This window comes from Dermacentor albipictus, chromosome 3, assembly GCF_038994185.2.
Source record: "Dermacentor albipictus isolate Rhodes 1998 colony chromosome 3, USDA_Dalb.pri_finalv2, whole genome shotgun sequence".
In the NCBI taxonomy this organism is placed as follows: Eukaryota; Metazoa; Arthropoda; class Arachnida; order Ixodida; family Ixodidae; genus Dermacentor; species Dermacentor albipictus.
Window position 1 is genome coordinate 175,821,493 of NC_091823.1, and position 23,572 is coordinate 175,845,064.

Here is a 23,572-nt window from a genome sequence, read left to right on the forward strand (position 1 = left end):
CAACTCCTTCCTTCTGGAGCTCCGCACGTATGGTTGGGTGAATGCCAAACTGCTTTTGACGCCCTCAAGCGTGTCCTCACGTCCGAGCCTGTGCTTTATCAATTCGACAGCACCGCACCCACTCTTCCACGTACTGACGCCAACGGACACTTTATCGGCGCTGTTCTTCGGCAACGTCAGCAAAATTCTGAAGAACGTGTGGTTGCATACGCAAGTCGCACACTAACTGCTGCTGAGAAAAATTACAGGATTGCCGAGCAAGAGTGTCTCGTCGTTGTTTGGTCCGTCCAAAAATTTCGGCCTTATCTGCACGGCCGCCACTTTACGGTCGTTACTGATCACCACGCCTTCTGCTGGTTGGTGACGCTCAAGAATTTAACCGGACGTCTCGGCCGTTGGATACTCCGTTTACAAGAATACGACTTCGTATACCTACAAGCCTGGAAAGAAACATAAGGATACCGATGCTCTCTCTCGTTGCCCCTACCACCGTCTTCAACCACTGCTTGCTTACCACCTTCCGTGAGGGAACCGCAGGGTGCGTCGCATGCATTCCCTTCGCTCGCAGCTCTCGACCGGCTCCCATCCAGCCATTCTCATACGTTTGCCTCTAGTCGACGTAATGACTCCTACTGCCACTCCGTTATGGAATGTATTCGCGGATCATCTCGCCCACGTTCCGCTTGGCTCCGTCGGCAGTTGAAGAACTTCAAGATCGAGCATTCGATAGTATACCGGTACGTGTTTCATCCCGAAGGGCACCGTTGGGTTTCTGTCATTTCCCGATCACTTCGGGCCCAGATATCGGAGACCTTTCAAGACGATCGCACTGCCGGTCACTTTGGTTTCCATGAAACGGACGAGTGAATTCGCAGCCGCTTCTCTTGGCCTGGACTTGCAACCTCCGTTGCGAAATTCGTGGCTTCCTGTTCGCTCTGCCAATACCGCAAACGACTCACCTCACCTCCGGCTGGACTGCTCCAACCTGTTCCAACACACACACACACAAATACTCATATGACCTGAAACAGCAACGCCGGTCAGAATAGAGACAAACGCGTCTGTTGCACTCGCGCCACGGCTGGATCTGGTGGATGTCCGTCAACGGGAGACGGAGGGTCACAGACTGCTTCCTTCTGCCAATGGAGCTGATCGCCCGCTGGCACCCTCTCTAAGACGACCTCGTGCAGCGTCCGTTTCTTTGTCTCAATTCTTTCTCTTTTCAAAAAGGCTCTTTTCAGAGCCACTCCACTGATGCATCGGCAGCGTTACAAACATTCACGCTAGTCCTTCCGTAACTCTCTCCACCCGAGAAACACCTAGATTGCTCTGCAGTATGGTCCGAACACATTCACTGCATATTGAGGAACTATACAGCTCTGACGAGGAAAATCTCTGAATGTGCTGAAGCTGCGCCCCTTGGCAAGAGACAAGAAGAAGCATTGGCAGGTAAGAAAACGTAGCACTTTCACCCAAAAGGCGAAGCGCCAATTACGATGGCAAGATAGTAGATGGGTATACAGTAGTTATATCGGCCGTATAAACTTGAAAACACTCGCTTACTAACTAAATTACCAGTTATATAATGTGTAACGCGACTGAACAATAACGCAGAAGAAACAGACACACGGAGACATCGCTGTCTCTCTGTGTTTGCTTCTTGCTACATCATCTTCCAGTGGCTCTTACACATTCTATTATGGATTCAAACCAACTAGCCAGCTAACGTGTTTTGACTTAATTAAGAAGCACGGTGTTGCGATGCGAATACACACAAAATGCTATGAGCGGCCAGTCGCGCAGCAATTTCGCATGTATTTGCGGTCTTCTGTCACGTTCGAAAAAAAAAATATTTCATGTAGCACGTATGGAGCAACAGGAAGCTCTATTCAGAGCTTTTCGTGTCGCTCTATATTTATCTCATTGACACTTTTCATCCAATGATAGTAACTGAGAAGCTGAATAAATAATTCTGACTAATTATGCAATGAGGCGGAATGAAAAAAATATAATCTGACTGTCACAAAGCGACGGCGAACAAGCTTGCCCTGCTTCTGTGCAGCTATGTAGCATTTGCATATTTTAAAATTTCCAAGTGCATGAAAATTTGGATACTCTGCATAACGTGTTTGCATCTCATCGTTTCGTGGCTGCGAAAGTGAGTCCACGGGTTAACACAAAAGAGTGTTGATGATCTTTATTATCAAATATCTACTATGTCTGCTCGTCAACCCTATCTTGAGAAAGGCGATATTGCCTTTAGAAATTCTAGATGTAAGCTTGCTTGCTGAGAGCCGGTATTTGAGTATACAGAATGAGCTCAACACATTTAAACACTAGAACAATTTGTTATCATTTTATGAACGGGAATATTCAAAGCATGACTTGTTTGGTGGCATTAAGATTCAGCTCAGGGCTATTGAATTTTGCGCTCACATGGTGTTCAAGCATTGTAGTAACAGTAGTGTTCGCTTGGAGTACACAGCAAGGGTGTACTCCAAATGAAGAGGTTGCTGTTTGCTGCATTTTCAAGTACTATACCTTGTTCAATTGAGATTAGGTTTTCATCGTTTATTAGGTGCTGTATCTAACCTAAACTAACTCAACCTAACCTAAACATCTGAATACTGAACACAACTTGGCCTCTTTGGTTGATTTTCTGGATTGTACAAGCCTGTTGCAACACAATTCAATTTGAAAACTGCTTGCGCGTTACTGAAAAAAAGTCGCTTGAAGCAGTCATAGCCGCCAGTCACACTAGCATGACCTCATTATGTAAATTGTAATTTCTGGTCTGCAATGACATGACATTCCGTAGCGGACACGTGATATGGCCTTTGTCGCAGCGATGAGTGAGAGCCAGTGTCGATGCGATGCTCGACTGTCGATGCACGGCCAAGAGATGTTTGCGTGACGTCGAAAGAACGGCAGAAGTGCTGAAGGATAGCGAGAAGATGAAATCACTGCAAATGTGTCAGATCTTCGGAGATGAATGGGCTGAACCGACCAGTCCATGTTAAGTCGAGGATGGCGAGGGCACTCAGGTTATGGACGGCAGAAGAAGGCACTTCCTCGAGGACGGAGACAACTCGTGTTGCATCAACCGACTTGACGTAACCAAGGCAGTCGCGGCAGAGCAGTGATAGCGGCGATGAACAATGATTGTAAATGGGCAGCGTGCTGACACTGGCGGCAAGGTCAAGCTCTACAAAGGGCAAAGGAAGTGCTTTTCGGGTAAAAAATGGCTGTGGCTTAGGTAAGGTTAAGCCCAGGATGCGAAGCATACTAGCCTTTATTTCAGTTGTTGAACCACTGTTTAGCTTGGTGAACTGCTGTTGCTTGGCTATATTTGGTTCGGCTAGACGAAGAAACAACTCATGCGTTACTCTGCTTCGCCTTGGACGCCCCGCATTGGACGCGGTGAGCGTCGAGCAACGCAGCTTTCGGCGCGGCAACGAAATGTGCGCCTGAGCAAGCGACGCACGCCTGAGCCTTAGAAACAGCTCGTTTCTAAGGATACACCGCATTCACTAGAGGCGCTTTTGTACCGCTTTGAAGCATCGTACTCGTGGCTCAGTGGTAGAGTCTCCGTCTCACACTCCGGAGACCCTGGTTCGATTCCCACCCAGCCCATCTTGCAAGAGTTGAGCCAAAGCCACTTCTCCTCTGTCGTTACGTCACGGTGTCACGTGGTATTCAAGGCGACACCGCCGCGCCTGAGGAGCTGGGTTGAGCCCTCGTAATATGCTTCGCATAAAAAGTGATGACAGGGCATGAAGAAGACCGCCCCGTTGGACATAGCAGTACACAATACTTGTACGAACGCTGAAAAGCACGGGGGAATACAAGTGTCTTCTGTCACGAGAACTTCAGCGGCAGTATGAGCACCGACAGAGGCCAGGTCACCAAGGTGGCAAAGTTCAATCTTAGCCCAAGCGCAATTGATGAGGGCCTTGTGGCGTGAGAGAAAATCCCATCCCAGAATAACGGCGTGGGAGCACGATGAAAGATCTATGAATTCAATCGTGCATAAAAGGTCCTGTGTGGTCACACGAGTTGTACAAGCAACGGTAGGGCGAATCGGTTGAGCACTCGCCGTTCAAAGCGACAATTCAGACTGAGACGTCGTCCCTTTACGAAGCAAGGGGCAAAACCTGGCATCCATAACTGAATTAGCGGCGCCGGTATTGACGAGGGCGACTGTACCAACATCTTCAATAAAGACAATAATGACATTGGAAGGTAAAGGAGGAGGATTTCGGCATGTCGACACTTGCGCAGTTCTTGCCTCGGTAACAGCGTCGTCTAGTTTCCTTCTTCGTTAGAGACGGGTCGTCGACTCATAGAGGAAAGCGATCAGCGACATGGGGTGGGTGACTGGGGGCGTTCGAAGCGAAGCTGGCAATCAGTCTGGCAGCCAGCATGTGATGAGTCGAACCTGGTTGTGCATATGTGCAGTTGTATCAGGTTGCCCATAGGGCGCTCATCGATCGTCATTGAACACCAGCGATCGGCGGTGGCAGAACCTTGCGACATGACCGGAATACCTACATGCAAAGCATATGGGTTGATTGTCTGGCGTACGCCATGGGTTAGCGACGGCAGTGGTGGCGCAGGGGATGGGAGGGGGAGGGCGGTGAACAAGCTGCCCGATGCGACATACGGGCACACTGCGAGGGGCCATTTCAGTAACTGTAGCATAAATAACCGGTGTAGCAGCAGCATCCTGCTGGTGAACAGCCGGCAGCGCTTCCGCTACCTCTTCATGGTTCACGTTATGGAGATGAGACGGCAAAGCGCTGGCAGACTCCTGAGTGACGGAATCCAGAGATAGCTGTCGTGCAACTTCGCGGACGAAATCCTTGGCTTGGGTTATCAGGGAGGCTTCTTCGGAGCCGTAGGTCAGGCTGCAGAGTGTTGCCGCATTTGGTGTAGGATGTCGCATTGTGAGAGCTCGCTGCCTACATAATTCATCATAGCTCTGGCACAAGCTGATCACTTCGCCGACAGAGCGTGGGTCCTTGGCCAGAAGCATCTGGAAAGCTTCATCATCGATTCTTTTAATGACGTGCTTGATCTTTTACGCTTCCGTCATGACAGCGTTCACGTGCCTGCACAAATCGAGAACGACTTCTATATAGCTGGTGAATGTCTCACCGGTGTCCTGTGTGCGTGTACGCAAACGTTGCTAGGCTCGGAGCTTCCTGACGGCGGGTCGGTCAAACACTTGTGTGATCTTGTGTAATCTTGTGTAATATACTTGTGCAAAGATTGTGTGATTGACGTCTGAAACGCCGACCACGCCTGGATATCCATTTAATGATTTCTGAACCAGAGACTGGCCATGCCCGCGAGGTACAATGATACGTAAGCCAGCGTGTCCGAGTGATTCCATTTGTTGTGAACGTTCACCCGTTCGTAGGACGACAGGAACTCTTGAACTCCGTTGTCATTGGTTCGGCTGAAGATGAGAGGCTCCCGCAGCCGAACGGTGCCAGCGCAAGGGGCGGGTGGCAATAGAATAGTCTGCTGGTCAGCGTTCGGCATGGCAGAGGGTAGCGTCCGAGAACGGAGTTCCAGAATGGTAGAGTGGAATGTTACCACGCACCTCCACTACTTATTAAGGAGATTTATTGTGGTTCGCTGTGACAACGGGTTCTATGATGCACCGAGTACAGTCCCCCTAGCTCAAGGCTCTGCCACGCGCTTGATGCTGCCGATGCTGTTGACTCTGCACTCACGCTCGTTATTTTCCGTACAATCGAGAATGGGCATTGAAAGAAAAAAAGCTTATGAACGCTTGAATATTAGTTGGAATAATTTGGCGTATATAGAATAATGATGATGAACGTTTCAGGGGAACATAATGGTAGTACACTGAATAGTCAGAGTTTAGACATAGATGAGGAGAAAATTCATTCCTCTGCGAGAATTTTAAATCTTCCCTATAATTATTGTGCTTCGTTGTCTATGCCTGTCGAATGACAGCGCTTGTTGATGGCCACTTCTTGCATACATCATTCTTATACTGCATAATTCACCTGATCAAGTCAAGTCTCCCCAATAGATTCAAATTTACATTCATCACAAGAAACCCTGTAGATGATCTCTCGATCACATCAGAGGACGGTATTTTAAGATGTGTGTTCAAGAGCCTCGCATCCTGTAAATGTAAGATGTAATCCTGCTGAGCAAATTCTTCGAGAATATTTGCGAAAATAAATTTGCCGAAATATGAGCAACGGAGAATATAAAATACGTCCAGAGAAATTGTTTGCATAATTAAACTTCGTTTCTTCCTCTACTTCAGTGGTGTATTCTGTGCCTTCCACCTGTGGCAAAACATATGTGAGCCAAACTGGCTGACGTCTGAACACTAGGCAGAAGGAACATGCGAATTCCAGAAAAGGGATTGCTCACACGTACAAATGCACGTAAAAGACTGCCATTAACCATAGTGAGAAAATGCAGCTGTCCTTTATAAGCACGAAGATATAAGAATAGAAACTCTGGAAGTCAGGGTGTATCCGTCATGTTTCTATAGTGCTTCATGGCACTGAAATGATGAACAAAACGAACAAGGTGAACGCAGGAGCCAGCGTTTCGACAAGTGGACTTGTCTTCTTCAAGGCGACTTATGCTTTCCTCGCCACAGTATATATGGTGGGGTTCTTCTAAAGGGGAGAGGATGCAAGGTGGGAGGACGCGGAAACCAGGGAAAATCTGTTAGCGTGTCGAATTGAGAGTAAAGAAACGCTGCGTACAAGTTCAAAGCCAGCATCCCCCCCCCCCCTACCTTGGTCTGTCAACACACGCGCGTTAGCCGTCGTGTCAAGGGCGTGACAACCCTAAATATTGGTGGATGATTTTAATGCCTACAACATGATGTGGAGAGACTCACGATGGGATACGAGAGGGCGATTCATTGAAAATTTTCTTCTGACGTCTAGTGCTTGCCTGTTTAATAAGAAGGAGCCATCGTATTACAGGGTCTATCACAACTCGTATTTATCGATAGTTCTAGCGAATTTGCTGTTCTTCTCTTCTGCTTCATTTGAAATTAAACATCATCAATATACTTTTTGGAAGTGACCATTCTGCTGTAGCTTTTAACCTGATAATTCTTCATGAAATCCCACCCCATACTTCTCGATGGAAATTAGCATCCGCTGACAAGGAATATTTTAAAAAGTCAGCTGATCTACCACAATATTTAATCTACAATTTTAGTATAGATGATACTGTACATTTTACCGGTTTTATTAATAATGCAGCCGTAAAGGTTATTCCACAAACGTATGGTGGTTCACTCACAAGAATTGTTCTCTGGTTGAATGAAGACTGAAGAGAAGCGCGAAAGGGTCAGAATGAGGCATGTGGCATACTGCGTAGATCACCCCACTGCGGAAAATCTTATTCAATTTAAAAGCATTGGATCAAAGGGCGGGCGGACACGGCCTCAGGTAAAGGGAGAAAGCTGGGTGAGGTTCCTCCCGGGTATAAATTCGTACACGCAGGATGCGAAAATGTTGAATGGAATAAGAAACCTAAAAGAGCACCAAATCTATCATATGCCTCTGGTGAACGAACAAGGAAATGCCTTGCAAGGCCAGGCAGGTTTTATTGGGTAGCACCTTGCGCGTATAGTACTTTAAACGAAGAGATGTCCAATTCTGTCATCCCAGAATAGGGCACACATTTGACACCCATAAGTTTCTACTTGCTGAGGATGAACCTCCAATATGTGGTAGATGCAGGGAGAAGCTGACCATCCCCCTGGAGTGTCGAGAAGTTAAATCTGAGAGAAAGAGATTTTCCCTAGCAAGCCGGTAGCACATCCCTTTTCATCCTGTAATGTTTCTGGGTCCGGGATCTCTTTTTTGATACCAATACAGTACTAGCTTTCCTGAAAAATTTGATCTTACACATTATTAGTCCAATAAATTTGTAGTGCATCCTCCCTTCAGAGGAGGCTGCTGTGATAGCAGTTTCGTATAGAACGTGCCTCAAGGCCCTTGTGTTTCAATAGCTCTGGTGAGATAGAAGTGCTAAAGCCAATTTTTGCATCGGACATATTTTGTATATGGTATCATTTTGTCGCAATGTAATTTATTGCTCACATAGAAGTCATTATTCATCGCTATAATCTTATTACATGTGCATTTTTGCGCTTTAAAGCGACTATTCTTAGGCACCTTTATTGCCACGTCGCATCAACTTCATAGAACTTGTCACTCCACCGCAAACTCACTAACACTGGCATAGCGCTCTTTCGGTATATCTGGCACTGGCGCCACTAAATAACACACATTCATTCATACATTCATAATTTCTCCTTGTCCGTGGCACAAAGCGTTGTTCCTGCGACTGTAAAAGCGTGGTGCTTGTTTAAAGTACCCCCGTTAGTATTCCATTACTGATCTTCAGTTCATATTTGCCACAACTTATCCACACCTAGGTGTTCACATAGATCACAATTTATGATGGAATGCTCATATTAACTACGTCCTTAGCAATGCGCATCGCACTCTTGATTTTTTGCGACGTAACTTTGGATCCTGTTTCTTTGAACCTTTTTTATAAAACTGTAGTCAGGTCCAAACTCGAGTATGCTTTTTCAATGTGGTACCCTTACTCCTGTACACTTGTACACGCACCAGAAATCATCTAAAATCATTCAGATTGGTTGATTGTTGCCAATTGTTTTCTCACTGCCACTATTACTTCAGTAAAGAGTTCTCCAGACCTTCCTAACCTTTCCATCAAAAGGAAGCAGGCCTGTCTATATCTCTCTCTTTCATAAAATCTTCTTTACCATTCCTGAATCAAAATGCACATTGTTTTACCTTTTATCCGACGTCGACCATAACTTCAATGTTGAAGTGCCGTTCTGCCAGACCAACATGTACTTCCATTGCTACGTGGCGAAGATATCATCTGAATGGAATCACCTCCCCGCCTCCATCGTCAGCAACCTTGAGCATGCATTATTCAAGACTGCCATATTGAACATGTATAACTGCGCCTGTCTGTAACGCCACAATGACATGGGGTATTTAAATAAATAAAATAAACAAATAAATACCCATACAGTACAAAGCCTGTGAATCATTACTGAACAATAAACATATTGAATAATCAACATTTACTATTGTTCAAGAAATGTAATACTTTTTTCCTTCCACTGTGGTGGTTGGCGAAATCCAAGGTTAAGCACGTCAGCACAACTTTTCACGGCATGATGCAATATTACATGAACGAGTGCATTTATGTGCATGACACCTCGTGGGCAACGTCGTGCTGCACAGAATGTCATGAGTTTTCTTATGCATCGGTCACTGTCTCACAAACTGCTCCTTTTGGGGTTGTAGTACAGCGATAACGCCACGCACACTTGTTGTTCTAACAAAAGAGAATGGAGCCCTCTGATCCCCTTATTCTCCTCACTTGATGCTTGGTGTCATAATAGCACGAGTGACACCATGAGCGTCAATGTGGTTTAATTATTGTGTGTACGGGGGGTACTTTAATTTCAGCAGCTCTTTTGGACGAATTGAATCTGTTTTCTGGAATGATGTTTGTTTCTTTCGCTCACTGCTATCAAAGTTCACTTTTGATTGTTCCAAGAAGCACAATGTAGTTTGCTAGCGTTCCTGGCAACCTATATAATGGGAATGCTTCTCTAATGAGAAAAAAAAAGCCATCGGTTTACCAGTAACTCGCCACTACATCATAAGCTTACACATTTTCAGCTGTAGTAATATGGAAATACAGCTTTTGCAGAACCCATGTAACCAACATAACAAATCCACGTTAGGTGTAAAATGACATATCGAATTTGTCCGCTTTGAAAGATCTAATGGATGCCGTTTATAGAACCGCGATATCTAGTCTTGATGCAAAGCTATGAATTTGTAGACATTGTGCTTCTATTTTTTTCAGACGGTCGAATATGCGAAAATTGTTTTACCAAATTCAAGCTCTAAATCGAAATTCCGCTTCCATCAATTACTAGAATTTCACTTTTTCTCTCAAATGCAACAAATGTCATTAAAATCAGTCAAGGTCTTATATATCAGAAAAACGTTTTTGCGGTTTACATGTATTTGAGTAGGCCGCGTTGGAGTTGGGCCCGAGCAAAAGCTTCCTCTTAACACTTTATTCAATTTTGAAGCATTCGAACAGCACCCGAATTTGGATTTGTTTGAAACAGAATTGACACCAATTCAACTCTGTGAAGATGGAATGGCAGAGAAACCTGTCGACAGTAATATTCGCGTTGCTGTTCCCTCCAGCGCTCCTCATATGCATGTTGTCCTTCGGGTTTCAAACTATACGTGTCCACCCCTTAAAGCAGTTGTCTTTACCTCGGATACCTTTCCTGCTTATATGCTGTGATAACCTTGCCGTCACGCGATTTTTTACGGCAAGCGTTTTAACCTAGTCCGCATTGTGACATCTGCGCCACCATACTGCACTCGTACGTGGTCACACACAAATCCACCAATGAAACCCATTGTGTACACGTTTGTTTGAAATCACTAAGTCCGTTTCTGTCGCCGGAAGCCGAAAAAGTACGGTAGGTTAGCTATATACAGCTTTCGCTGTACAGTGACCCAGTTCTTTGGTCAAACAAGACAGGTTCAACAGGATGACAGAAATTAGAGGTCGTCAGCTGTGGCAAAGACATAAACTGCCCTCAACGTTTTACAACCTTGCACTTCGTTATGGTTCATAATACTAGCTCGATTTTTTTCCCATGCTGATCTTTGCTATTTTACGGTGATACGCAGTTTGATTTGATGTCCTTATTTATTTTTCGGGGAATTATTTTTTGTCTTCATCGATTTTTGATAAAGTCTGATTCACAATCTGCCTTCATTTCCCACTTACATTGGTCTTAAAGGGCCTCCATTAGGCTTCGTAGTGTTGAGCTGACACGCGCAGAGCCTTGAATGCGCGCTAACAATCGCGTCTGCTAAGTATTACATCGCTACGCGTCGCGGAAAAATCTGCAATTTCAAACCGAACGCCGTTTGCCCTTCCCCCTCGCGGCTGCCCTGCTCTAAGCCGCAGGGTGACGTGCACGTACTAGTGTGTTTGGGCTGTGGCGTCACTCGTAGTCACACGTGGCTTCTGTAATTATTCAAGGCAACATCTATGATTTGTGTAATCTGTTGCTTGAATATGCAAATTAAACTTTAGAGAAATAATGAAACACACGAACCGAATTCCGGCGTGTTTTTGTTTTACTTCACACTGCAGCAAGAGAGATGTACGTCCATTTCGTCTGCTTCTTCACACATCATTCAGCCGCATGCTCAAAGACCGAATCTATGTGATTTTCTACCGTGTTCCAGCGCGGGATCATGCTCTGCGATCCGCTTGTGTCTGCCTCAGTATTCGTGTAGCGCTGTCTTTTACTGCTAGCCAGGTGTCCTCGTCCACAGCGCGCACAGTCGGGCGCCGCGCGAAACATTTCTTGTCTCCGTGGTTTTTATCGCGCTAAGGTAATAGTTCAGTTGTGGAAAACCAAGTGCGTCGCGCCGGAAAGAAGCGAGGAGAAAAAAGAATGAAGGCGGTGCCCGTGAGTTGCGCAATAAGCGTTTCTCGTGCTCCGGTATGGGAGAACGCAGGGAAGCAATTTCGCTTGCGTAGGCTAGACGGGGGCAAGTGGAGAGAGTGTTTCTCTTGGCAGTAGTGCTCGCCACCTGAAATTGTTACTTCGCGGCACGGGAATATTTCTATGTCGGCTAATAGCGAACCCATTTGAAAGAAAGCTTTGCGGCAGAACACTCCATAGTGGACACGTAACAGCTTCAAGCGTATAATCGAAATTTACGATGTGGCCTGGTGAGGGTTCCTTCGAAAAAATACATTTTTATACAATGTTTATTTTTCCTTATTGTTCGTTGTTTCTTTACCAAATGTCGAAACAGCTTATTTTAATTCCTTGTCTTATCTCTGGGATGGCTGGGTCTAATGGATTATTGCTTGCTTACGTGTGTAGATTCTTTCCGTCTTTGTTTTCCCTACTGTTTGTAAGAACTGACAGCAGTGCCCGTACCTGTTCCATCACCGCCTATGCCAAACACGCCCTTCCTGCCTTTATTTTAACTCTTGGGCTTCCCCTGACCAGCTATATGCACCAGCTTCTCCTCCGCGAACGAGCGTACGGTTGATTAAACTATGCACACACGAAAGCGCTCTCAAAGTAAATCGTTTTTTGCCTGCTGACAAGTACCTCTATCGAAATGTCGGCTACAGCTACATCCTTTCTTGAAACTATGTTGGTCCATGCTCATGTTCTTCTAACGCCTAAGTTACCACTTCGTTCTGTTCTGTGATAGCCATTTGCTGCTGCTTTCTTTAGGATGGAAATTCACCAACACGTTTTGTTTCTCCTAACAGCAGCAAGCTTATCCTTGCAAGGCATTTGGGGTCAAAAACAACTTTCACCAGGAAAAAGTGCACGACGAGTGTTTGAAGAAAATAAAATTGCTTGTGTGACCTAAAAAACTGGAAAACTGCATTTTATCGCCTATTTGTATATATGATATACAATTCATTCATATCACAAAGTGGAAAGCGTTATACCTTTTCAGCTATGTGAATGCGTGGCCAGACAATTTTTTCACAAGCGACTCACCGCTGTTGCTATGAGTTACCTTTATGATATTTGCATTAAACTATATGTGCTGTCGCGGAGAAAAGTGCGGAGGATGCACGAGCGAAGAACGAATTGCATCACGGCGCTGTCAGCCGGGTTACGCCACACTATCATCTGCGTTCAAGACCAGCGCAAACCGTGGGTCACGTACGCACTTTCCGAAAGCAGATCTTAGCGCGGCTGATCCCTGCACATAGCGCAGCAATAAAATTCGGTTGACGCGTACTGGGCCACTCTTGTCTACGGTATTACATTCTCCAAACAGTGAATCTGCTCTGTAAAACGGGAAAGAGGAAACATCTGTATTTTAATGCTTGCAACTTATGGTACAGATTCAGCATACTACGTCTTCAGTTTTCGGTATAACTATTTCAGCGGTTGAACCGTAAAGTGCACATTCATCATACAGAGCCTTCCGCTTTCTATATATGAAAGTACTGGTATTTTCTATTACGCTCTATATTTTACGGCTGTCTGTTCCACGGAAATGACCGGTCCTCATTTACGGAAAACTCTTCGCTTACAAATTAGAAGCATATCTAGTAAGACCACGGAAATTACTTTAGAATGTATCGTGACATCACGGGCCTCATTTAACAAATAATTTTTCGCTTTCTGTTCATGTGGCCGCTGGTACTTAGCATCCACTAAGACGCAATTTACCTTCAATGTCGTACAACTTATATACCAAATTCTATCTACTAATTTTATCCTTCCGGCTATCCCCTGAATCGATACGGCGATGCAAAAAATAGTTTACGAAAATCAGCCCTCACAGTACATGGCCCTGTGCCCTAAATTCCCTTCAGCGTCAGTGGGCGTGCGGAAGAGTGCACGAACTACAAAATCCTTAGCTTTTGACCATTATAAACATTCTTGCACATTATGACACCATACAGCTGCCTTAGTGATTGTTTGAAACGCAAGGCTCTGAGCATACATGCTTGTGATCAGCTAATCATCACTACTGCGTTCTCATTTTGCAACCAGCGCTCAGCCCCCATGGAGACATAGAGGCATCGGCGCTGTACTCGGCCGAAATACCACTGATAGCGATCGTGTGCCAGGGAGGCACTGGATGCAACAAGATGGTCTTGGAACACATCAAGAAACAGCTACCCGTGCTTGTCATCCAGGGTAGTGGAGGTGTTGCTGATTTGCTGGCACTCGCATACAACGAAATTGACAGACGGTGAGGAAAATTCTCTCAAGTGCAATACTGATTGTACGCGAAACATTCACGGAGGGAATAGACATGGGCGGGGCGTGAAGTCATCGCAGTGCAGCGAAGTACGGGAAATCGCTGTGTGTTTAACGAAAACAGGTATAAAGATTTTGCTGTTTAGACGCTCTGTACCCCATATTACGCTATTTCTTTAGGACAACGTAATTTCTTCGTCACTGGTGTGTTTTGAAAATATTGCTGCTTGTTCTACAACCTGCCTATTTCCACGGGTCTCTTATACCGTGTTCGACAACATTCCGGCGTCCAATGTGTGAAATATTCTTTGGCCAGTAAAATTGAAAGTGTAAAGTACCTGTCCTCCGGCGCTTCGGTACTTAGCACTGCATTCACGCCAAGAGAAAAGACCAACTTGCCCAAATGAATATCTTAGTTGACAAGACTGTCGTCTCGCCTACTGTCTTTCCATCCTCCCGGCGCCACCAACTTTACCCGGTCGTTGGAGAGGTGTATGAGCGGGTTTTATTCTCGTTTATGAAGCCATTATCTATTTGGCATTCCAGCTGGTGGGACCAACTAATGTTTCGGTGACCCACCGCACTCACTTTCTTCCGTTCGCATCTTCTCTTTCTTAAAATTTGTTATAGCTGTCAGTTATAAATTAGTGCCTTGTCTTGCCGAGCAAGCAGACAATGTTACGCTGACGCCGCGCATTGTGGGAACCTACATAATGTGTATCATTTGACGCAGAGAGTACGTTATCAAATGTATTACCGCTGAGACTTGCGCATTCTCCACTTCCGCTGTTAAGACTCACTAAAGGGCCAGCAGAAGCAGACTGGCACATAATCTAAGCAACCGGTGTTTAACGACTGTAGTGTGGAGAGAACTTCCCCAACGTAAGGAGCAGCAAACCACTTAACGCCTTCTAGAGTTGAACGCACGTGACAAAAGCGCAATGACGACGTTTGAGAAAAATTGCGCAAACGAACTAGACGCGCCGTCTTCTGTGTAAGAGAGAACCAGGAAGACAGCTTTTGACGTCACCTGGAATATATTGATGTGATTAATATTGTAAGCCCGAGAAGAAACGCCTCACAGGGGCCTCATTTAAATGTTGAAACTGCGCATCAAACTTGACTTTTATTGTCACAGAGTTGAAACTTCTGGGCAGTTTTAAAATATCAGTTAAATCCTAATCCATAATGCGCTTTTCCAGATACACAATATCTAGTGCGTTTAATGCGGCTATATGTCTATGCATTAAAATAGGAACATCGCGACAGGCAGGATCAAACGAAAGACACACATACTGCTGACTTCCAACAGCTTTGTTGACAAATCGCAGATCATGTAGTCACGTTGTCTCACCAAAACCTAATCAAGGCTTAAAAAGCGATAGGGTGTGCTAATGGGCTGAAATGAACTCATTGGTGTTGAGGATCGCGCTACCTAGCGTGCGTTATTGTTTTTTTTTGTTTCGCGAATTGAGGAAATTGGCTTCAATTGGCGCAATGGCTTCAGCAAGATACTACGTACATTATGGTTGTAGATCAACTTTAAAAATAGCCGACTGAAGCGTCCGCAACTAAGTACCGTTGATGAATCTTCTTGTACTTGCCCTTGAAGAACGCCTACGAAATACAAAAGCACCCACATCAAAGTATACCCTGAATTAGCAATGAGAAAAGTGCTAACTCAGTATACTGTAGACATGGGCGACTTCAATGCAAAAGTGGGGGAAAGACAGGCTGGCGAACAAGCGATTCGGAACTACGGCATCGATCCTAGAAACACTGCAGGAGAAATGTTTGTAGAATTCGCGAAAAGCAATAATCTCTGCATAATGAGAACCTTCTTTAGGAAGCGTAGCAACAGGAAGTGGACCTGGAAAAGCCCTAATGGTGAAACAGGAAATGCAGTAGATTTCATACTCCCTGCTGATGCCAGCATAGTATAGGATGTATAAGTGTTAGGTAGGGTAAAGTACAGTTATCTTAGGTTAGTCAGGTTTACGATTTCCTTCAATATAAAGAGAGAAAAAGTAATACTAGTCAAGAAGAAACACACCAACCAAGGCGCAGTAAGGGTAAAAGCAGAGCAATTTAGGCTCGTGCTCGCCAGCAAATATGCAGCTTTCGAACAGAGAGATGAACATACATAGAACTAATTAATAAAACGGTAACTAGGCTGATTTCTGAAGCATCAATTGAAGTTGGAGGTAAGGCACCGAGTCAACCAGTAGGTAAGCTCTCCCAAGTAGCAAAGGGTCTAATAAAGAATCGAGAAAGCATGAAAATGTCCTACTCAACAGATCAGATGGAACTCGCGGAACGGCCAAAACTGATCGACACGGAGAAAGGAAGGGATACTGGAAATGATAGCGTGAGAAAGACTGAGGAAGCAGTAACAAATAGAGGCTGCTCGAAATCAGTGAGAAGAGAGCTTGGTATCCAAAAAGCCAAGATTTATGCACTGAAAAATAAGCAGGGTAATATCAATTTAGATATATAGTAAAAGCAACGGAAGAATTCTGTACTGACCTTTACAATACCCAGAGCAGCCATGCTACCTTAATTCGAAGTTGTGATGTACAGGATACGGAAGCGACTTCTATAACTAGCGATGAATTTCCAACGGCCTTGTAGGACATCTCCAGGGGAAAAGCGGCATAAGAAGATGGAATAACTGCCAAGCGTATCACAGATGGGGAAGATATTATGCTTGAAAAGCTTGCGACCCTTTGTGCGCAATTCCTCATGACTTCAAGTATACCAGAGAGCTGGAATAATGCCAAATTATACTAATTTACAACAAGCAGGATGTTCAAAAGTTAAGAATTATAGGCTCGATAACTTTCCTTCAGTATTGTACAAAATATTCACCAAGATATTTGCCAATAGAAAAAGGGCAACACTTCATCAGTAAACCAAGAGGACAAAATGGCTTCAGGAAGGAATACTCTACAATGGATCACATCTATGTCATTAATCAGGTTATCGAGAAATCCGCAGAGTACAATAAGACTTTCTATATGGCTTTCATAGATTAAAAAATGCATTTGATTTAGTAAATGTACTAACAGTCGTAAAGGCATTGCGCAATCAAAGAGTACAGACCGCTCACGTAAATACCCTGGAAAATATCTACAGAGATTCCAGAACCACCTTACTTCTACACAAGAAAGTAGGAAGATACCCATGAAGAAAGCGGTCAGAGAAAGAGACGATCTCCAATGGCATTCACTGCGTGTTTGGAAGAAGTATTCAAGATATTAAGCTGGGAATGATAAGGAGTGAGGATCGACGGGGAATACCTCAGCGACCTTCGCTTTGTCAATGACATTGTTCTATTGAGCCACACTTCGGATGAGTTACAACAAATGATTGAGGACCTTAATAGGGAGAGTGTAAGAGTGGGCCTGAAGATTAATATCAAGAGGACAAAGATAATGATAAATAACCGGACAAGGGAACATGAGTTCGAGATCGCAAGTCAGCCTCAAAAGTCTGTGAAGGAGTACGTTTACTCAGGTCCACTAATCACAGGGAACCCTGTTCATGAGAAGAAAATTCACAGAATAAAAATGGGTTGGATCACATACGCTAGATATCGTGAGCTCCTGAGTGGGAGCTTACCGTTATCATTGAAAAGGAAAGTGTAAATTCAGTGCTTTTTATTGTTGTTGCCATATGGGGCAGAGACTTGGAAACTGACAAAGAAGCTTGAGAACAAGCTATAGACTGCGCAAAGAGCGATGGAACGACAATTGCTCGGCATAACTTCAAGAGACAGAGGGAGAGCAGTTTGGATAAAAAAGCAAACGGGTATAGACGATATTCTAATAGACATTAAGAGAAAAAAATGGCGCTAGGCAGGTCATGTAATGCGCAGATTAGATAAAAGTTGCACCATTAGGGTGACAGAATGGGTACCACGAGAAGGGAACCTCAGTAGAGGGCGGCAGAAGACTAGGTGGTGTGACCAAAGTAGGAAATTGGCGGGTGCTGGTTGGAATTGGTTGGCCTAGGAGAGGAGTAATTGGAGATCGCAGGGAGGGGCCTTCGTTCTGCAGCGGACATAACATAGGTTGACAATACTGTTTAATTAGATGATATATATATATATATATATATATATATATATATATATATATATATATATGTATGTATATGTATATATATATATATATGTGTTTCGCTGGCATACCGGGCCTTGTCATGGACACACTGGCCTGCCAAAGCTTGTTAGTGAAGACCCGTGCACGGACTGGGTGCGGGCTTGGTATCAAGGGCTCGGGCTGGGCTCAGGCTTTATAACGCGGGCGCGGTTTGGGCCTGTGTAGTGCCCTGATCTCTGGGAGCTGCATGCAAGGTGGTTCAGCCAGCTTCCGAATGACTGCCAATCCATACATTTGCCTAAACTTCATAGTTCGGACTTCAAGCGTTTCAAGCGCTTCGCGACTTTGCAAGCTGGTCATTTCAAGGAAATATTACGTTATAGCTATTAAGGTCTACAACTTTAAAATAGTCCTGCGGCAGGATTTGAACACAGGGCCTCAAGAAAGTAAGCCCAGCATCCAAACCATCATACTACAGATGCACTGACAATAGAACCACTGCATTTAGGAGAATTTTCGCTGAGTTTTGTGCGTTGTAGATATAATAAAAAGTACAAATTGCTTCAAGTTTAGCCTAATGAAGGCAGATAAACCATAATAAATGAGCCTCAAAAACGTCTGAATTCAGAAGCATGAAGATTAGACTAACTCATTTATTATGCATTATTCTCTTGGTGGCAGAAGCCTCGCGGTTTCAGCGTTCTCTCTAGTAATTATTGTAGAAAATTCTATGTCGTAATGATACCACGCGAAGCAGAGTTACTGCACCTAATAGTGCGCCAGCTATAGAATCAATGCTTTGATCACAAGCGAAACTGCATACCTTTTCATTCTAGTGGCGTAACAATCTGGGATCCTGAATTCATTGAGAATGTCCTCAAGCCAGAAATAAACTCCCACATATGCCAGATGTTCCCAAAGTTTCGAGACAACGCACTTTCAAGGAACTTGTTCAAGGACAGAATCATCGAGTGTCTGCGCATTGCGAGCCAGGTAGGAAGTCTTACATTTTTCTTTATGTATTCAATCTTTACTGCTTTTTCCTTGTCACGGTGGAGACGAAAAAACACTGCCACAGAGATTAAACAAATACGCAAGAATGGCCATCGCTTGTTGAGTTGGAATCATTTGCCAAACTCAGGAATTAGTGTTAACATTGCGTGTGCCCATTCCCGGGGTAGCGTTCCCGATTCCGAGGACTCCTCGAGTTCGATAAATAATCGTCTTTGTGGTTTGGGATCAGGAAGTACTGGATGTTGTCTTTCCAGGGTGTCGTGTTGCGCTTACTATCATAAGAGCAGCATGAAGTTCATAAAATCTGTATCCACTGGTGTTTATTCGTTGTACGGGTAGTTTTTCTATTCAGGTTGAAAGCCTATAGCATTGTGTCTACGTTGAAGTTTGGCCAGGATTTGATTATCAGTCTGCTGTGTTTGTGGCGAAGATTCTTAATGGCAGTGGTAATGCGGGACTTGGTGTTCGTCAGGTCAGTGAGGGTTCTGAGTAGCACCCAGGTCCTTGCTGTACTCATTGCTTTGGTTAGTGAGTTGCGGAAGTGGTGCTAGTTGTATGGCGTGAGTATACTGCATCAAGACGGGAAGTTGGGCCATTTGGTGGGGATTCATAGTAAGGTTTGTTACAGCGCAACAGAAGACAAGGACAAAAAAGGAATAAAACGACGACACGGTGCTGACTCTCAACTGATATTTGATTGAAGGTATGTCTAAGACATATATAGGTGCCAGTTTGTAACCATGACATGCACGAAGGACAGAGATACATCGAGGCAACTGTGACCAGTTCATGCATAATCAAAATTGACAAAGTTAACGCAGTTCCTTGTCATGAAAAGCGAGAGACGGTTAGCTGATATATATCTTGTGCTTAATCTTTATAGTGTAAGCCTCAGCGATTACCTTTCTCAATTGGCTTGCCTATTTAAAAATGACAGTTTTTTTATAAATAGGGGCGACAGCCGCACCACTTGCAACGCTCCAGGAGATGAAGTGGCGCAACCACTTGAAGATATCGCTCATGCTCCCTAATTCTAATATCCACACCACACTTCGTTTGTCCCACCTACTAGCTACCACAAGATAATGGAATGGCACACAGAACTGGCACCTATATATTCGTTAGACATATCATCAATAAAATATCAGTTGAGAGGCAGGGCCCTGTCGTCCTTTTATTCCTTCTTTTGTCCTTGTGTTGTGTCGCGTTGTAACGAACCTTACTATGTATCCCATGGCCTCTGTGGCTTATTGATCGGTTCGCTGCGTGCGTTCAGCTATATGAAGTCTGAACATGGGATTATGCTTCTGCCTATGCTACCGTTTCTTTAAGCTTAGGCTCGCTTCTAACTGAACAAGGTGCCTGTCTACGTACGGGATTTGAGTGGTAGTTGGGCGCTTGCTTGATTTTTTCGAGGTAAGACTGCAGACACAGCAACCATTCAGCTGTCGGCATCTAAGCGGCGTCGTTTTCAGATCCCTATTTCGTAAATGCTTCGCGATCAATCAGCCTTATCTTGCGCTCCGGGATGCGGGGTTTGATATTTGAAGAGTAGTTTAAATGATATAATCATCCCTGCCTAGGGTTTCCAGTAGTGGGGACCAGTGACAGTTCTTCTCTTTCCTCACATAAGTGAGATCCGGGCAGGTGTTCCTGGTGGCGCTCGTCCTTATTCTGATTGGTTGAACGGAGTTACGGGTAGAGTACATCTGTGATTGGTGACGAGACGACGTCAGTTGGCACTTTGGGGAGTTGCTGATGGGTATCTCCAGCTACTGTGGGGGGCCATTAAAATCGCCAAGTACCACCACTTCCCTAGATTCCCTAGCTTCCCTAGATTGCATGTTTACGTTATGAAGTACTCTAAATCGCCCATTCTAGATTCAGGGAATGAAATATGACTCATTATCAATCAACTTTGTTGGCGGCGTTTATGAGGATTGTTTTCTCCCAGGACATGAAGGACCGGTGACGTTAGTTTGTGTTCTAGCCTCGTGACGGGCTTTGATACTAGGATTCCTGCAAGCGATCGTATTGTTAGTCTGTTTATGCATGGCAGCCCAAGATAGCAGGTGCGCAGTGAATATCCTGCAATGCGATGATGTTTGGGAGAGGGAAGAGGCGTGAGTGGCAGTGCACTACTGCATATAGCTCCGCTTTTTTCGATACCCCATGCAGTTTCACTGACACATGGTTAGGGAGGGCCTAGAATGTTTGTTGTTGTCAATCTCGCTTGTGGACTCTATCTTTGGCGAACTTCGTAGGTCGGGTGTTTGGGTGAGCCCGTTTGGTGAGGTCTTTAGTGTTTAGAGCCAGCGGTAGTAATTCCTGGCTCCCCGTGCTGAACGATTTGAATGTCTCCTGCATGCGTTGTTTCATTTCAGATACAAGCAATTGTGTATGCCCCAGTAACATGTATTCCAGTTTTACGTGGAAATACTTTAATGCCTGAGTAATCATGTTAGTCGTTTCAGCTCTAAGAGAGTTCCCCAGTGTAATGAGGGCACCCTGAAACTGTTGTTTTGTGCATTAGTGTGTGCTATAGCTAGGAAGTGCGATGGAGCGGATATCTAATGTTGGTGTGGAAGCTGCTGAGCAGAGGAAGCCGCCACGTCCACAATTTATTGGAGGTGTCCAACCCTAGTTCCGGTGGTCCCGGAGTGTGACACGTAGAATTTACAGCTCGGGAGGGCTACTTTAGCGTGTTCCAGTGATGTGCGCACGTGCACGCGGCGATTTCGCTCGGTGGCGCTGGGGCTTATTTTCACGCTGCTACAGCAGTAATTGGGATGGAGGAGATTTAGGGCTGGGAAATTCTGCTGCTCAACTCTTCTTACTAGGAAGGGTCTGTCCAATGGGCGCGGGTTCATTGGCGGGTAGTAATGCCGGTTTCTCTTGGCTGCGGGCTCTGTATATTTTCGCGGACGGGGACGAAGCCTAGCTCGTGTGCTGTCTTTGGCTGCAAAGGTGCTCTCTTGGGACAGCTACCTGCTCCTGAAGCGGCTGCGCCTCGATGGAGACATCGATCGGTGTCCTCTGGCTGAGGTGGCAGCATGGTTTTGGTTCCCTTTCTTCAGGTAATCTTTGTTTAGAGGTTTATGTTTTTTTTGTGGGGCATTTGGGGTTAGCGGCTGAGTGATGTATTCTTGTCGGGGCTGGTGATTATGCCCTTGTAAGCGTTCTCTAGTGGCGATACATAAGCTTTGATTCTATGTCGCTGCAGTCTTAGTTGTAGCGTCGCGAAGACGTGTATCTTTGTAGCAATGGTTGCGCGCGGCGTACTGGCAACGATACTGCTTTGTTTCGGTTGTATGCGGAAATGAGCTTATTTCGTGTGTATGCTTCCTGCTGCCAAGCTAATGGAGCGTGCCACCAAGTGTCTAGTCCATTAACTGAGGCTAAGACCTCCCCATTGTTCGAAAGCACTACATTTAAATCGTCCGCAGGTAGTGCGGGCGGCCGTCGCGTTGCTTGATTCTTGGTTGTCACTGGTGTGGGTTTGTGCTAGCTGAAACTGTTGGCTCGCGTGGTGAACCAACAACCATCGCCCAGGTCCCTAGGACATTCGTTGGAGTCTGCAGCTTCCATGGCCGTGGAGTCGATGACTGGGACCGGCGACACTATCTTAGACTAATGAAACCTGGCCAGAGCACGCCTAAATGTTGTGCGGCCTGGTTAGTGCTAGCAGGAGCCTGGCCACTTACCCACAGGTGTGGAGTCTCCGGCGCGGCGGCATTTCTGTCGCGGCTGTAGTCACCTCCGGGTCTTAGGCTTCGCTGGGCGCTTCCCTAGCACGTAAAAACGCGTCTCATATGAACAAAAATCCTATCCGGATTACATGTAAATAGGGCGTAGTCGATGCGGGTCAATCCTATCGTTCTTTTGATGCTGGTTGAAACAGTGCAGAGCCCAGAAAGCACGTACGACGGTCAATGTTGGAGCACATGCGAGGCGCATCTGCACTCCTCTATACACGTCGCACGACACGACGTTCTAAGCACGACACGTTGCGTGTAGTGCTTAGAAGTACCTTGCGGTTTCTGTCGACATGTGCTAGCGACAGCATTCCTGCCGCATTTCCGGCGTGTTTTCGAAAGTGATCCCAACAAACGTGACCGCTCGGTGGCATGGCCGTCAGTCACACCGTTTTAGCACTTCTGCTAAACCTTCTACTCAGCTTTCTAACGACGCAGTTTCGTCACACATGCACTGACCGTGACGTCATATTTTACTATGTAGGCTCGTGGCGCGCTGGATGCTCTTCACGGTGCGCAGCAGCACAGGCCTCCCGTGCTTGCTATCGACGTCCTTGCTTCCCTTTCAATCAAAACTGCTGTAATAAAGGGCTGTGCACATTTGTGCACTGGTATTCGTAATTGTGCAACAGGGCTGCTACTGCTTACTAGAAGACACGTATAATTTTCTTGTTATAGTCAAATCCTCTCAATGAGGAATCAGTAAGTTTTTTTCAAAGCATTCATGAGGCGCAGCAATGGCGGCTGTGGGCCTACAACCATGGGGTATATCATCTGACCGCAATTGCGCATTCAAATTATGTTGAAAGCTACAAACGCATAAATAATAA

General features: G+C 45.3%; 1 protein-coding gene across 2 annotated transcripts in view; it reads left to right on the forward strand.

Annotated features, from left to right (window-relative positions):
- The window catches only part of LOC135900506 (transient receptor potential cation channel subfamily M member-like 2), a 382,962-nt gene that overhangs the window by 127,807 nt on the left and 231,583 nt on the right, over window positions 1-23,572 (forward strand). For both annotated transcript variants that reach the window (XM_070536288.1, XM_070536289.1), the window contains 2 exons: window positions 13,661-13,862; window positions 18,810-18,966. In XM_070536288.1, coding sequence (XP_070392389.1) covers window positions 13,661-13,862; window positions 18,810-18,966 — 359 coding nt within the window. The remainder of the gene's footprint in view (window positions 1-13,660; window positions 13,863-18,809; window positions 18,967-23,572) is intronic.